This window comes from Oryctolagus cuniculus, chromosome 10 (assembly GCF_051225735.1).
Source record: "Oryctolagus cuniculus isolate XC-2025 breed Fujian yellow rabbit chromosome 10, ASM5122573v1, whole genome shotgun sequence".
Lineage (NCBI taxonomy): Eukaryota > Metazoa > Chordata > Mammalia > Lagomorpha > Leporidae > Oryctolagus > Oryctolagus cuniculus.
Window position 1 is genome coordinate 55,977,155 of NC_142876.1, and position 13,977 is coordinate 55,991,131.

At 39.9% G+C, this 13,977-nt stretch overlaps 1 protein-coding gene across 2 annotated transcripts in view; it reads right to left on the reverse strand.

Annotated features, from left to right (window-relative positions):
* The window catches only part of MIB1 (MIB E3 ubiquitin protein ligase 1), a 164,766-nt gene that overhangs the window by 78,709 nt on the left and 72,080 nt on the right, over nt 1-13,977 (reverse strand). For both annotated transcript variants that reach the window (XR_016214602.1, XM_002713451.6), the window contains exons 8-9: nt 2,886-3,030; nt 415-548 (exon numbers count right to left, since the gene is read on the reverse strand). Coding sequence is in view for 1 of the 2 variants with exons in the window: in XM_002713451.6 (XP_002713497.1) it covers nt 415-548; nt 2,886-3,030 (279 nt within the window). In the remaining variant the exon portion in view is untranslated. The remainder of the gene's footprint in view (nt 1-414; nt 549-2,885; nt 3,031-13,977) is intronic.

Sequence of the window (13,977 nt, forward strand, 5' to 3'; positions counted from 1 at the left end):
CCTTCTAAACTGTGAAATACTCAACTTTTGTAAGTACAAGGGGGGAAAGTTTAAATGTTTTGAACACAGGTATAAAAAATCACTTATAAATTTACTGAAACATTTAAAAAAATAACACATCACCAAACAAAATTTACATGAGAAAAATTCACTGAGTTTCCCAACAGGACACTAATCACTTACAAACCTAAGTTATATCAATCACAAAATGTAAAAGGTCATGGCATAAAACAAGTAAATATCATTTATTTTTTAGAGATAATATCTGGTATCTACTTTAAAATATTCCAGAAAAACAAATAAGAAGGAATAAAGGAAACAAATATGATAAAAATCTTAGTAACTGCTGAGTCTAGTGTTCATTTCACTATTCTATTTTTGTGTATGCTTCAAAATAATTTTTTAAGTGCTCACATCCACATCTGGTCTTTTTAACAAATCTTCCACTTTAGCAACATCTCCATTAGCAGCCGCCTTAACTAATTCTTCATTGAGGTCACCAGATTCTTGAGTTTCAAATAATTTCTTCAGGAGTTGTGACAGTCTTTCTGTAAAGTATAAAATAAAGCAGCTAATATAGGAGGATTTCAAACATTAACTACTAAAAGACAATTATTACCCATATTCCTACAATCTTCTCCTACTTTATTATTTCCATCATTGCTATTTTTATATTAGCTATACTTCAAATAACTACCCGAACAAGCTATATCATTATTATACCAAGCTGCATCAAATTCAATCTTGTAAGTATTCTAAGTTTTCTCCAATTCATGATACAAACTTTTAATTTCAGAAAAAGTAGAGAATGGCAAACTAATAATCTTAGATTTAAAAGTTACACTATTGCCGGCGCTGCGGCTCACTAGGCTAATCCTCCGCCTTGCGGCGCCGGCACACCGGGTTCTAGTCCTGGTCGGGGTGCCGGATTCTGTCCCGGTTGCCCCTCTTCCAGGCCAGCTCTCTGCTGTGGCCAGGGAGTGCAGTGGAGGATGGCCCAAGTGCTTGGGCCCTGCACCCTATGGGAGACCAGGAGAAGTACCTGGCTCCTGCCATCAGATCAGCGTGGTGCGACGGCCGCAGCGCGCCGGTGGCGGCCATTGGAGGGTGAACCAACGGCAAAGGAAGACCTTTCTCTCTGTCTCTCTCTCTCACTGTCCACTCTGCCTGTCAAAAAAAAAAAAAAGTTACACTAAAGATTATGAATGAACACAATACAAAGGGAGCACAAGGGAACTGAAAAACATTCACGGAAAAAGATAAGCTTATTTTGTGCAAAAAAGTTTTGAAATCCAGACAGGTTATTCATAATATGCATTTTCCTTGAACTGTTCGGAAATATCTTTTTACCACAATAACAATTCCTTTCATGCTTTAATCATACAACAGTGGCTCCTGGAGCTCAATACTAGAGACCAATGATCATGATTCAAAAGTAACACAATCTCTGTAACATTTGGGGATATATTTTAGAGACATTATCAAATTCCAGCTGGAAATTAACATCTAAATGCTAATAATGCATTTCAATTAATTGCAATCAGTATGGAAAAAACAAGAGCAAGTCTGAGATGAATACACAAATCCATATATGAAATTTTTTTCTAAATATTATCAATATGGAAGTTACCACATTCTACTCCTTAATTCCTACTTAACTAGAAAGAAGAGAGGTCACAAAGTGGGCCAAGTCTACATTATTTGAAAGTAGGATATTAACCATTCTTTAGTCTTACTTTTACATAGCCTATTATGATATCACCTAACTTCAAGGTAAAAATAAATACTACATGATTTAAACTTGAAGCACACTAGCAAATTACAGGAGGAAAGAAGCGACATAAGCAGAGGAAACAGAAAGCAGTACAAAAATTAAACTGAAGGTCACATTAATGTTTTCCTTTTGTTTCTTGTCACTTACAGTTCTGTCTTCTTTCCTGGATGGCAACAATGAACACAAAGTGATTGGCAATATGCTATAAAACGAACTGAGTGTGTAAATTTGAGTTTAGAGCACAGACAGATCTTGAGAATAAGTCAACCCAAGTACCCAGCACATTCACATTTTAACCTGGTTTTCCACTAACCATGGCATGTATAGCAGTCTTACTAAATGGTAAGAGGAAAAAATATAGCTGATATGTAAAAAATATTCAGGAAGAAAACCCTTATCTAGCAACAATTCCAGAAAAAAAATAATTTTAGAAAGTGATGGATCTTTGGCAGAAAATAAAAGTTTTAACTAAAGAGCAGAATGTTCAATTTTAAGCATGACAGATTTAATATGGAGAAACCTCTAACACACCCAAGAAAAAGGATACACTTATGGAACTTTTCCAGAGAGTCCTTCAGCCAGAATGAAGATTGTCTGGCAAGACAGAAAGACAGACAGACAGACAGACAGAAAGAAAGACAGAAAGACAGAAGAAAGAAAGATAGAGAGAGAGAGAGAGAGAGAGGAAGGGAGGGAGGGAGGGAGGGAGGAAGTAAGTTAGGAAGTTAGGAAGTTAGGAAGTTAGGAAGGAAGGAAAGAAGGAAGGAAGGAAGAGAGAGAGAGAGAAAGGAAGGAAGGAAGGAAGGAAGGAAGGAAGGAAGGAAGGAAGGAGAGAAAGAAAGAAAGAAAGAAAGAAAGAGAGAGAGAGAGAGAGAGAAAGAAAGAAAGAAAGAAAGAAAGAAAGAAGGAAGGAAGGAAGGAAGGAAGGAAGGAAGGAAGGAAGGAAGGAAGGAAGGAAGGAAGGACCTTTCATAAGAGTTTAAAAGATTTTCAAAATTTAACTGAAGCTATATCCAGGAGAAAGTCAACATTATCCATATAAGAGAACTGGAGAATCATTGCAAAGTTTCTCAAATAAACCATAGCACTTTTAATACAATATAAAACATACCACCAGATGCATTGCTAATGGCTGATCCTGCAGATGCCACCTTGGAAACTGCTGCCGGATTATATGTCCAAGATGTTCCACAAACTTCCACCTTTAAATCACTGTCTGAATAGATCTGTTGTACTCGGCCAACTTTACCTAAAGTCTTGAAATAGAAAAAAAAACTTATATTTTCAAATCTAAAATACATGCCATAAAATCAATCCCAATTTTCATATGTTTGAAGTACGAATTTAACTTTTTCCTAATGAAGAAACTTTTACAGGATAATCATATTCAAATGAGTTATTTATTAGTTATAAATTTTAAAATATTTAAAATTTTAAAATATTTAAATAAATACCACTATACATCCAGAAAAATACAAAAGATAACTCATGGAAAAGTCTCTTTTTCATAAAAGAGAATTTATTTACTTATTTCATAAAAAATTTATTTCATAAAATTTATTTCATAAAACAGAATTTATTTCATAAAAGAATTTTTCATAAAAATTATTAAAGTATTTTGCTATTCAACCCAAGTTTTTAACCCTATAAGATACATCTTGAAAACTTAACAACTCAAATAGTCCTAAGTCCATCATCAATATAGCCTAAAAAAAAAAGAAAATCTGATTTTTAAAAGGTTTATTTATTTGAAAGGGGGAGTTACAGAGAGGCAGAGGCAGAGAGAGAGAGGTCTTCCATCCATTGGTTCACTCCCTAGATGGCCACAACGGCAAGAGCTGCGCCGATCCGAAGCCAGGAGCCAGGAGCTTCTTCCACGTCTCTCATGTGAGTGCAGGGGCCCAAGGGCTTCAGCCATCTTCTACTGCCCTCCCAGGCCACAGGAGTGAGCTGGATTGGAACTGCAGCAGCTGGGATTTGAACCAGCATTGCAGGCAGCAGCTTTACCTGCTACACCACAGTGCCGGCCTGTATGATGCATATTAATGCATGGAATAAGAAGGGCAGCCAGGTGCAGAGCACAATCAGCAGCATCAGCTTTTACCATGTGGCAGACATTGCTCCAAGAACTTTATATATATTGACTCACCTAAAACATAGAATCCTGAAATAAAAGTGCTGGTAGCCCCATTTGAAACTCAGATCCAAAACTCATTCTCTTACGTACAACAGAAGAGCAAATAACAATATTGGAAAACCGGTGAGAACAGTAATACCCGACTACTTCCTAACACAGCACTTGATCTCAACTTCTTGAAACTATTCCCTTGATTTCTGAACAACAGACAATCTTACCTTTCTGCCAATTACTTCCCTTTTCTCCACTGACTGGTGTCTTTTTCTTTCTCTGATTCATAATCTGTTTATTTTCGCCAAATTTTATTCCTTAATTTTCAGTCTTCTTTCTCAAAAACCCTATCCACTAACACAATTATCACTTTTTATTCCAAAACAACATACTTCTCCAGCCCTGTTCATCCCTTTTCCTCACCTCTGCATCAGTTGATTTTTAACGTCTCATTAGGCATTTTCACATGGAATCTCCCACTATCATCTCAAATTCTATTAGAGTACCTGATTTGTTTTTCCCTCCTAAATGTTTTATTATTGGAAACTAAAAACGTACACAAAAATAGACAAGAGTATATTGAATCCTCATGTACCCATCAAATAGTTACAATAGTTACCAGTTCAACTGTCACTGAGCCAAGCTCGTTTCAACTATCCCCCACCCACTTTCCACCCCTATTATTATAATTTCAGTATGTACCTCAAAACAACTCTTTACCATTTCCATGATACTACTTATTATCAGCTCACCCAAAGTTATCAACAATTCTAGATAATAAAATATCAGTGTTCAAATTTTCAATTGCCTGTAAATCCACCTTTTCAGTTTGTTTAAATCAAGATCTAAATAAAGTCCATACAATCTTTTCCTTTGCAAATTATTCACTGAAGAAACAGTGTTATTTGTATTGAATTTTTATAGTTTTTTTTATTTAATAAATGTGACTTTACAAAGTGCAACTTTTGTATTGTTGTGGCTTCTCCCCCCCCACCTCCCTCCCTCCCGTGGCCCTCACCTCTCCCACTCCCTCTCCCATCCCCCCCTTCATCGAGTTTCATTTTCAATTACTTTCATATACTGAAGATCAACTTAGTATATACTAAGCAAGGATTTCAACAGGCTGCACTCACACAACCGAACCAGGTATAGGGTATTGTTCAACTAGTAGTGTTGTTTTTAAGTTTCATAGTAAAACACATTAAGGACAGAGATCCTACGTAGGGAGCATGTACCCAGTGACTCCCGTTGTTTATTTAACAATTGGCACTCTTATTTTTGACGTCAGCAATCACCCGAGACTCTTGCTATGAGCTGTCTAGGCTATGGAAGCCCCTTGAGTCCACCGACTCTCAACTTCTTTAGTCAAGGCCGCATCACAGTGGAGGTTCCTTCCTCCCTTCAGAGAAAGGCACCTCTCTCCTTGATGGCCTGTTCCTTCTGCTGGGGTCTTGTTCACCAGGATCTTTCATTTAGATTGTTTTTTGCCACCGTGTCATGGCTTTCCATGCCTGTGAGACTCTCATGGACCTTTTAGCCAGATCCGAATATCCCAAGGGTTGATTCTGAGGCAGGAGTGCTGCCATTCTATGAGTCTGCTGTGTGTCCTGTTTCCCCCGCAGGATCATTCTCTTCCTTTTAATTCTATCCTTCATTATTTGCTTCCACTGGTCTTATTTGTGAAATCTCATTGACACATACCCTATCTTTTTGATCGGTTGTATATTTATACTTGTCACTTTACCAAGTGCGTTGGCATTGGTACCTGCCTCCTTGGTAAGATTGAGTTGAAATCCCCTGGCACATTCCTAGTTCCACCATTGGAGGTAAGTCCGAGTGAGCATGTGCCAACCTATATATCTCCTCCCACTCTTATTCCCAACTCCTATGTTTAACAGAGATCACTTTTCTGTTAATTTTAAATGCCTAAGAATGATTGTGCATTGATCACAGAGTTCAACCAGTGGTCTTATGTAGAACAAACAGAGCAACAACAACATTAAAATACTAAAAGGAGTTTAATAGTAAGTTGTTCCTCAACAGTCTAGACAAGGGCTGATCATGTCATTGTCTCTCATAGTGTCCATTTCACTTCAATGGGTATCATTTTAGATGCTCGTTTAGTTGCCATCGATCAGGGAGAACATATGATATTTGTCCCTTTTGGACTGGCTTATTTCACTCAGCATGATGTTTTCCAGCTTCCTCCATTTTCTTGTAAATGCCCGGATTTCATTGTTTTTTACTGCTGTATAGTGTTCCATAGAGTACATATCCCATAGTTTCTTTATCCAATCATCCGTTGATGGACATTTAGGTTGATTCCATGTCCTAGCTGTTGTGAATTGAGCTGCAACAAATATTGAGGTGCAAATGGCTCTTTTTTTCTCCCCTTTAATTCCATTTGGGTAAATTCCAAGGAGTGGGATGGCTGGGTCCTGTGGTAGTGCTATATTCAGGTTTCTGAGGACTCTCCAAACTGTCTTCCATAGTGGCTTTACCAGTTTGCATTCCCACCCACAGTAGATTAGTGTCCCTTTTTCCCCACATCCTCGCCAGCATCTGTTGTTGGTTGATTTCTGTATGTAAGCCAATCTAAGTGGAGTGAGGTGAAACCTCATTGTGGTTTTGATCTGCATTTCCCTGATGGCTAGGGATCCTGAGCATTTTTTCATGTGTCTGTTGGCCATTTGGATTTCCTCTTTTAAAAAATGTCTGTTAAGGTCCTTGGCCCATTTTTTTATTGGGTTGTTTGTTTTGATTTTGTGGTGTTTTTTGATCATTTTATAGGTTCTAGTTGTTAATCCTTTATCTGTTGTGTCGTTTGCGAGTAACGTCTCCCATTCTGTTGGTTGCCTCTTCACTTTCCTGACTGTTTCCTTTGCTGTAAAGAAACTCTTCAATTTGAGGTAATCCCATTTGTTTATTTTACCTTTGATTACTCGTCCCTCTGGGGTTTCCCCAGGAATTCTTCGCCTGTTCCAATATCTTGAAGGGTTTCCCCTATGCTCTCAATTAGTTTCATGGTGTCGTGGCGCATCTCTAGTTCTTTGATCCATGTTGAGTGGATTTTTGTATAAGGTGTTAAGGTAGGGGTCTTGCTTCATACTTCGACATGTGGACATCCAGTTTTCCCAGCACCATTTGCTGAAGAGGCTGTCCTTGTTCCAGTGGTTGGTTTTAGGTCCTGTGTCAAATATGAGTTGGTTATAGATGTTTGGATTGATCTCCGGTGTTTCTATTCTGTTCCATTGGTCTATCCATCTGTTTTTGTACCAGTACCAGGCTGTTTTGATTATAACTGCCCTGTAGTATGTCTTGAAGTCTGGAATTGTGATGCCTCCGGCCTTGTTTTTATTATAAAGGATTGCTTTAGCTATTCTCGGTCTCCTGTTTCTCCATATGAATTTCAGCATCATTTTTTCTAGGTCTTTGAAGAATGACTTTGGTATTTTGATTGGTATTGCATTGAACTTGTAAATAGCTTTTGGGAGAATGGACATTTTGATAATATTGATTCTTCCAATCCATGAGCATGGCAGGTTTTTCCATTTTTTTATGTCGTCTTCTATTTCTTTCTTTAGTGTTTTGTAATTTTCATCATAAAGCTCTTTGACATCCTTGGTTAAATTTATTCCAAGGTACTTTACTGTTTTTGTGGCTATCGTGAATGGAATTGATCTCAGAAGTTCTTCCTCGGCCCTGGCATTATCTGTGTATACAAAGGCTGTTGATTTCTGAGCGTTGACTTTGTATCTTGCTACTTTACCAAACTCTTCTATGAGTTCCAATAGTCTCTTACAGGAGTTTATCAGGTCCCCTATATATAGTATCATGTCATCTGCACATAGGGACAGTTTAACTTCCTCCTTTCCCATTTGTATACCTTAAATTTCTTTTTCTTGCCTGATGTCCCTTGCTAACACTTCTAGGACTATATTGAATAGCAATGGTGAGAGTGGGCATCCCTGTCTGGTGCCAGTTTTCAATGGAAATGCCTCCAACTTTTCCCCATTCAATATGATGCTGGCCATTGGTTTATCACAGACTGCCTTAATTGTGTTGAGGAATGTTCCTTCTAACCCCAATTTGCTTAGGGTTTTCATCATGAAAGGGTGTTGTATTTTGTCAAATGCTTTCTCTGCATCTATTGAGATAATCATATGATTTCTGTTTCTCAATTTATTAATGTGATGTATTACATTGATTGACTTTCGAATATTGAACCATCCCTGCATACCAGGGATAAATCCCACTTGGTCTGGGTGAATGATCTTTCTGATGTGCAGTTGGATTCGGTTTGCCAGAATTTTGTTGAGTATTTTTGCATCTATGTTCATCAGGGAGATAGGTCTGTAGTTTTCTTTCTCTGTTGTGTCTTTTCCGGGCTTAGGAATTAAGGTGATATTGGCTTTGTAGAAAGAATTTGGGAGGATTCCCTCCCTTCCAATTGTTTTGAATAACTTGAGAACTGGGGTTAGTTGTTCTCTAAATGTCTGGTAAAATTCGGCGGTGAAGCCATCCGGTCCTGGGCTCTTCTTTTTCGATAGTGTGTTTATTACTGATTCAATTTCTTCCATGGTTATGGGTCTGTTTAGATTTTCTATATCTTCACGGCTCAGTTTAGGAAGGTTGTATGTGTCCAGGAATCTATCCATTTCTTCCAGGTTCCCAATTTGTTAGCATACCTCTCTTTGTAGTGGTTTCTGATGATTCTTTTTATTTCTGTTGTGTCTGTTGTTACATTTCCATTACTATCTTTGATTTTACAGATTTGGGTCTTCTCTCTCCTTTTTTTGGTTAGTTGGGCCAATGGTGTGTCGATTTGGTTTATTTTTTCAAAGAACCAGCTCCTGGTTTTGTTGATCTTTGGTATGTTTTTTTTTTGGTTTCAATTCTGTTTATTTCTTCTCTGATCTTTAGTATTTCTTTCCTTCTTCTGGATTTGGGCTTGATTTGCTGTTTTTCTAAATCCTTGAGGTGCATGGAGAGTTCATTTGTTTGGTTCCTTTCCAGCTTCTTAATGTAGGCACCAATTGCTATAAACTTTCCTCTTAGCACTGCTTTTGCTGTGTCCCACAGGTTTTGATAGGTTGTGTTATCATTTTCATTTGTTTCTAGAAATCTTTTGATTTCTCTTTTAATTTCTTCGATAACCCACTTTTCATTTAGGATCATGTTGTCCATTCTCCATATATTTGCATATGGTATAGAGATTCTTGGGTTGTTGATTTCGAGTTTCACTGCGCTATGGTCTGAGAAGCTGCATGGTATAGTTTCAATTTTTTTGAATTTGTTGAGGCTCCCTTTATGGCCTAGCATATGGTCAATCCTAGAAAACGTTCCATGTACTGGGGAGAAATACGTGAACTCTTTGGCTGTGGGGTGGAAGGTTCTGAAGATATCTATTAGGTCTATTTGGTCTATAGCGTCAATTAACTCTGTTGCTTCCTTGTTGAATTTCTGACTGCTTGATCTGTCCATTGGTGAGAGTGGGGTGTTGAAGTCCCCTGTTACTATTGTATTTGAGTCTATATCTCCCTTTAAATCCTTTAGTAATTCTTTCAGGTAGCCAGGAGCCCTGTAATTAGGTGCGTATACATTTATAATAGTAATGTCTTCCTGTTGGATAGATCCTTTAATCATTATATAGTGCCCTTCTCTATCTCTTTGAATAGTTTTTATGTTAAAGTCTATTTTATCTGATATCAGGATAGCCACACCAGCTCTTTTTTGATTTCTGTTAGCTTGGAGTATCTTTTTCCATCCTTTCACTTTCAGTCTGCGTGCATCTTTGCTGATAAGGTGTATCTTCTGAAGGCAACATATGGATGGATTCTCTTTCTTGATCCAATCAGCTAGTCTATGTCTTTTGGTAGTAGAATTAAGACCATTCACATTCAGTGTGATTACTGTTAAGTACTGTCTTTTCCCATTCATGTTTCCTAAACGAGCTGTTTATGTATTTTGAACTTAGGTTACTCTACATTCGCTTTTTTTTGTAGTGAGGTTCTTGTTTTTGTATTTCTGTGTGCAGCACATCTTTGAGCAAGTGTTGTAGGGTTGGACGTGAGGATACAAATTCTTTCAGTTTCTGTTTGTCTTGGAAGATCTTTATTTCCCCTTCATTCATAAATGATAGCTTTGCAGGGTATAGTATTCTAGGTTGGCACTGTTTGTCTTTTAAAACTTGAAATATATCATGCCATTGTCTCCTTGCCTGCAGTGTTTGCAATGAGAAGTCTGGGGTGAGTCTGATTAACTTACCCCTGAATGTGATTTGTCATTTTTCTCTGGCACATTTTAGGATTTGTTCTTTGTGTGTCACTGAACTGAGTGTTGCCACAATGTGTCACGGTGAATTTCTCTTCTGGTCTACCCTGTTGGGAGTCCTGGCTATCTGTTGAATTTGCCTGTTGTTATCCAGCTGCCTTTGTTTGAAGTTTTCTGATATTATTTCATTGAAAACACCCTCCAATCCATTCTCTCTTTCCACCCCCTCAGGGACTCCTATTATCCGAACATTACATCATTTGATTGAATCTTGTAGGTCTCCAGCCATATTTTTTAATTTTTTAATTTCTTCTTCCTGAGTTTGAACTTATTTCTGGAAGTTTGTCTTCGAATTCTGATATTCGGTCTTCTATTTCATCTGTTCAATTTCCGAGGGATTCCACAGTGTTTTATATATGGTTAATTGAGTTTTTCATTTCCAGTATTTCATTCTGGCTTCTCTTTAGGATCTCTAATCTTTGGGCTTCTTTTTCGTTCAGCTCTCGACACTGTTTCTCATTATTTCTAAGTATTCTGATTATTATTTTTCTGAATTCTTTTTCTGGCATAGTTTCAAATTCTTCTTCTTCTTCAGCCTGTTATGGTTGCTTTAGCCTGCTCATTATCAAGTTTATATGTTCTTCTATATTCTTATTGTGGGTTTTTGTTTTGTTTTTTGGCATTCCGTCTGGGTGGTTTTTCAGGCTGATTTCCCTCTGCTATGGGCTGCTGTGAGTCTGTACCAATATCCAGTGTAAGCAGGCTGCTCTGCCTTCTAGAGTTTTTTGTTTTTTTTTTTTTTTTTTTTGACAGGCAGAGTGGACAGTGAGAGAGACAGAGAGAAAGGTCTTCCTTTGCCGTTGGTTCACCTTCCAATGGCCGCCGCAGCCGGCGCGCTGCACCCGGAGCACCGCGCTGATCCGATGGCAGGAGCCAGGAGCCAGGTGCTTTTCCTGGTCTCCCATGGGGTGCAGGGCCCAAGCACCTGGGCCATCCTCCACTGCACTCCCTGGCCACAGCAGAGAGCTGGCCTGGAAGAGGGGCAACTGAGACAGAATCCGGCGCCCGGACCGGGACTACAACCCGGTGTGCCGGCACCACTAGGCGGAGGATTAGCCTAGTGAGCCGCGGCGCCAGCCTGTTTGTTTATTTTTTATTTATTTATTTATTTATTTATTTATTTTTTGTAGCTTGAGTGGGCTGGTGTCAGGGCTTTGAGGTGCCAATCTCCACCCCTTGGGGGGCTGGTTTCCTTGTTCCTATGTTCGCCCTTACATGTCTGTGCCTGGGGTTCGTTGGTCAGCCACTCTCTTTCACTGCACCTCCTGCATGAGGAGTGTCAAGTAGCTCCAGACCACCTGTGGACTCCACCCCTGCTGCTTCCTCCTTCGGAGCAGAGGCCAGCCTCCTTTAAGCCCAAATGTAAACAAACAAGATGGCTGCACTCTGCCCGCTGCAGCTCTGATTGTGGGTTGGGCGGTCCTAAGGATCCTGGCGTTATTGATCCCTCAGTTTGTCCCCCTGGATCCTGCCCTCTTCCTGCGGGCGCTATTCAATTTTTTTTTTTTTCTGGTAACTTGAGTAGACTGGTGTCAGGGCTTTGAGCTGCCCTCCCTCGCTGCCCGCCCCTGCGCAAGGAGTGTTGTGTTGCTCCATTCCACCTTTGGGCTCCGCCTCCGAAGGTTAGTGCAGAGGTAGAGGCAGTTCTCCTTTAAGCCCGAATGTAAACAAACAAGATGGCTGCTTCCCGCCTGCTGCAGCTCCGACTTGGGGGAGGGATCCTCGCTTGTTTAGTCCCTCAATTCGTTCACCTGAATCGCGCACTCTTTCCGCAGGCGCTACTCATTCTGTTCCGTTTTCTATTTCTTCCCCCACTCAGTCGTGGGTGTCTCAGTGTCCATCCCAGGGTGGGTTGGGGGAGGGGGGGTGGCGGCTGCTACAGCGGTGCTGGGTGAGCGCCCTGTCTCACCACGGCTTCCAGCGCTGGTGCATACACACTCCTGCTGGTGTCCTGCTCCTCAGGCGTCTGCATCCTCCTCACAGGTCCACCCTGTTTCTCCCGTTTTGGAAGAGCCTCCCTTTCCCCAAAACTACAAATTCTCACCCCTATTTGAACCTTCCCTTTCCGGACCATTGGTGTGCTCCCTCCCTATTCCGCCATCTTGGCTTGAATTTTTCTAATTGGTGTAGCTTAATAGGTTCACCTGCCCTCTGTATTTGGTTAAGCATGAAACCCTTCAAAATGCCTGCCAGTCTGCTTAACATAAGCCTGGAAGCATTTGATAGCTTCCTGCTATCTAGGATGAGGTTCACTTCCTGCAAAACAGATAAAATAAGCCAGTTCTCCAAAGAGACTGTTTTCTACTTAGGGAAAGTCTATTTCAAAGCCATAAATCCAGGCACTAAAGTTTGTTACTGTTATTAGAATGGTGACCACTTCTAGAGTGTTCCATGGATAAAAGTAGAAAATAAGAGTTTCTGGTTTTGATTATTTTTGTCTTACTATATTTTTAAAGATAAAATAAATCATGAGTTCACTCTTCCAATTCAACATGAAGAGTACAGAGTTTTTGCTTCATCTCTTCTATATTACAACTCTAGCTCCTTTTCCCACTCGTAATTTTGGTTCTGAGGCTGCCGGGGTAATGTAATTAGAATAAAACATACATTTGCTTTTTTGCCACAATCAAGAATCTCAAAATGGTATCAACATTATCACATACAGTAAGATTCTGAAATATCACCAAATATCCCTTTTCCACATATTTAGAGAACACTCCTCTTATAAGATATACAGTAAGGGCTAGCACTGTGGCTTAGTGAGTTAAGCTGCCACCTGCAATGCTGGCATCCCATATGTGTGCTGGTACAAGTTCTGACTGCTCCATTTCTGATCCAGTTCTCTGCTAATGGAACTGGAAAAGCAGTGTAAAATGGCCCAAGGTGCCAGCACCATGGACTAGCAGATAAAGCCACCGCCTGCAGTGCCAGCATCACATAGGGGTGCTGGTTTGAGTCCTGGCTGCTCCTATTCCATCCAGCTCTCTGCTATGGCCTGGGAAAGCAGTAGAAGATGGCCCAAGTCCTTGGGCCCCTGCACCCACATGGGAGACCCAGAAGAAGCTCCTGGCTCCTGGCTTCAGATCAGCGCAGCTCTGGCCATTGCGGCCATCTGGGGAGTGAACCACTGGACGGAAGACTTCTCTCTCTCTGCCTCTCCTCTCTCTGTGTAACTCTTTCAAATAAATAAATAAATAAACCTTTAAAAAAAGAAATAAAATAAGTGGGTAACAACAGTATACTATAATAAAAATCAAATGAGTGTGGTCTTTCTCTTTCTATCTCAAAATACCTTAATTTCTCATTGCACAGCAGTAATATTTTCAGACTACAGTTAACTTCAGATAACTGAAACAGCAGAAAGTGAAACTACAGATAAGGGGGAGAAGGAGTTAACTGTAAAGACAAATATCTGAGTTTAAAAAGTACCTCTCTCTACTTGTATGGTTATGTCCATAAGAAACACATTTAGGGAGTCAGCACTGTGGCATGGAGGGTTAAGCTGCAGCCTGTGACAATGGCATCCCAAATAAACACCAGTTCATGTGCCCGCTGTTTCACTTCTAATAGAGCTCCCTGCTAAAGTACCTGAGAGAGCAGCAAGGAAGATTTGGGCCCCTGCACGGAGACACGGATAGAGTTCCTGGCTCCTGACTTTGGCCAGGGGTTGCAGCCATTTAAAGAATGAACTAGCAGATGGAAGATCTCTTTCTCTCTCTCTCTCTCTGCAACTCTGCCTTTC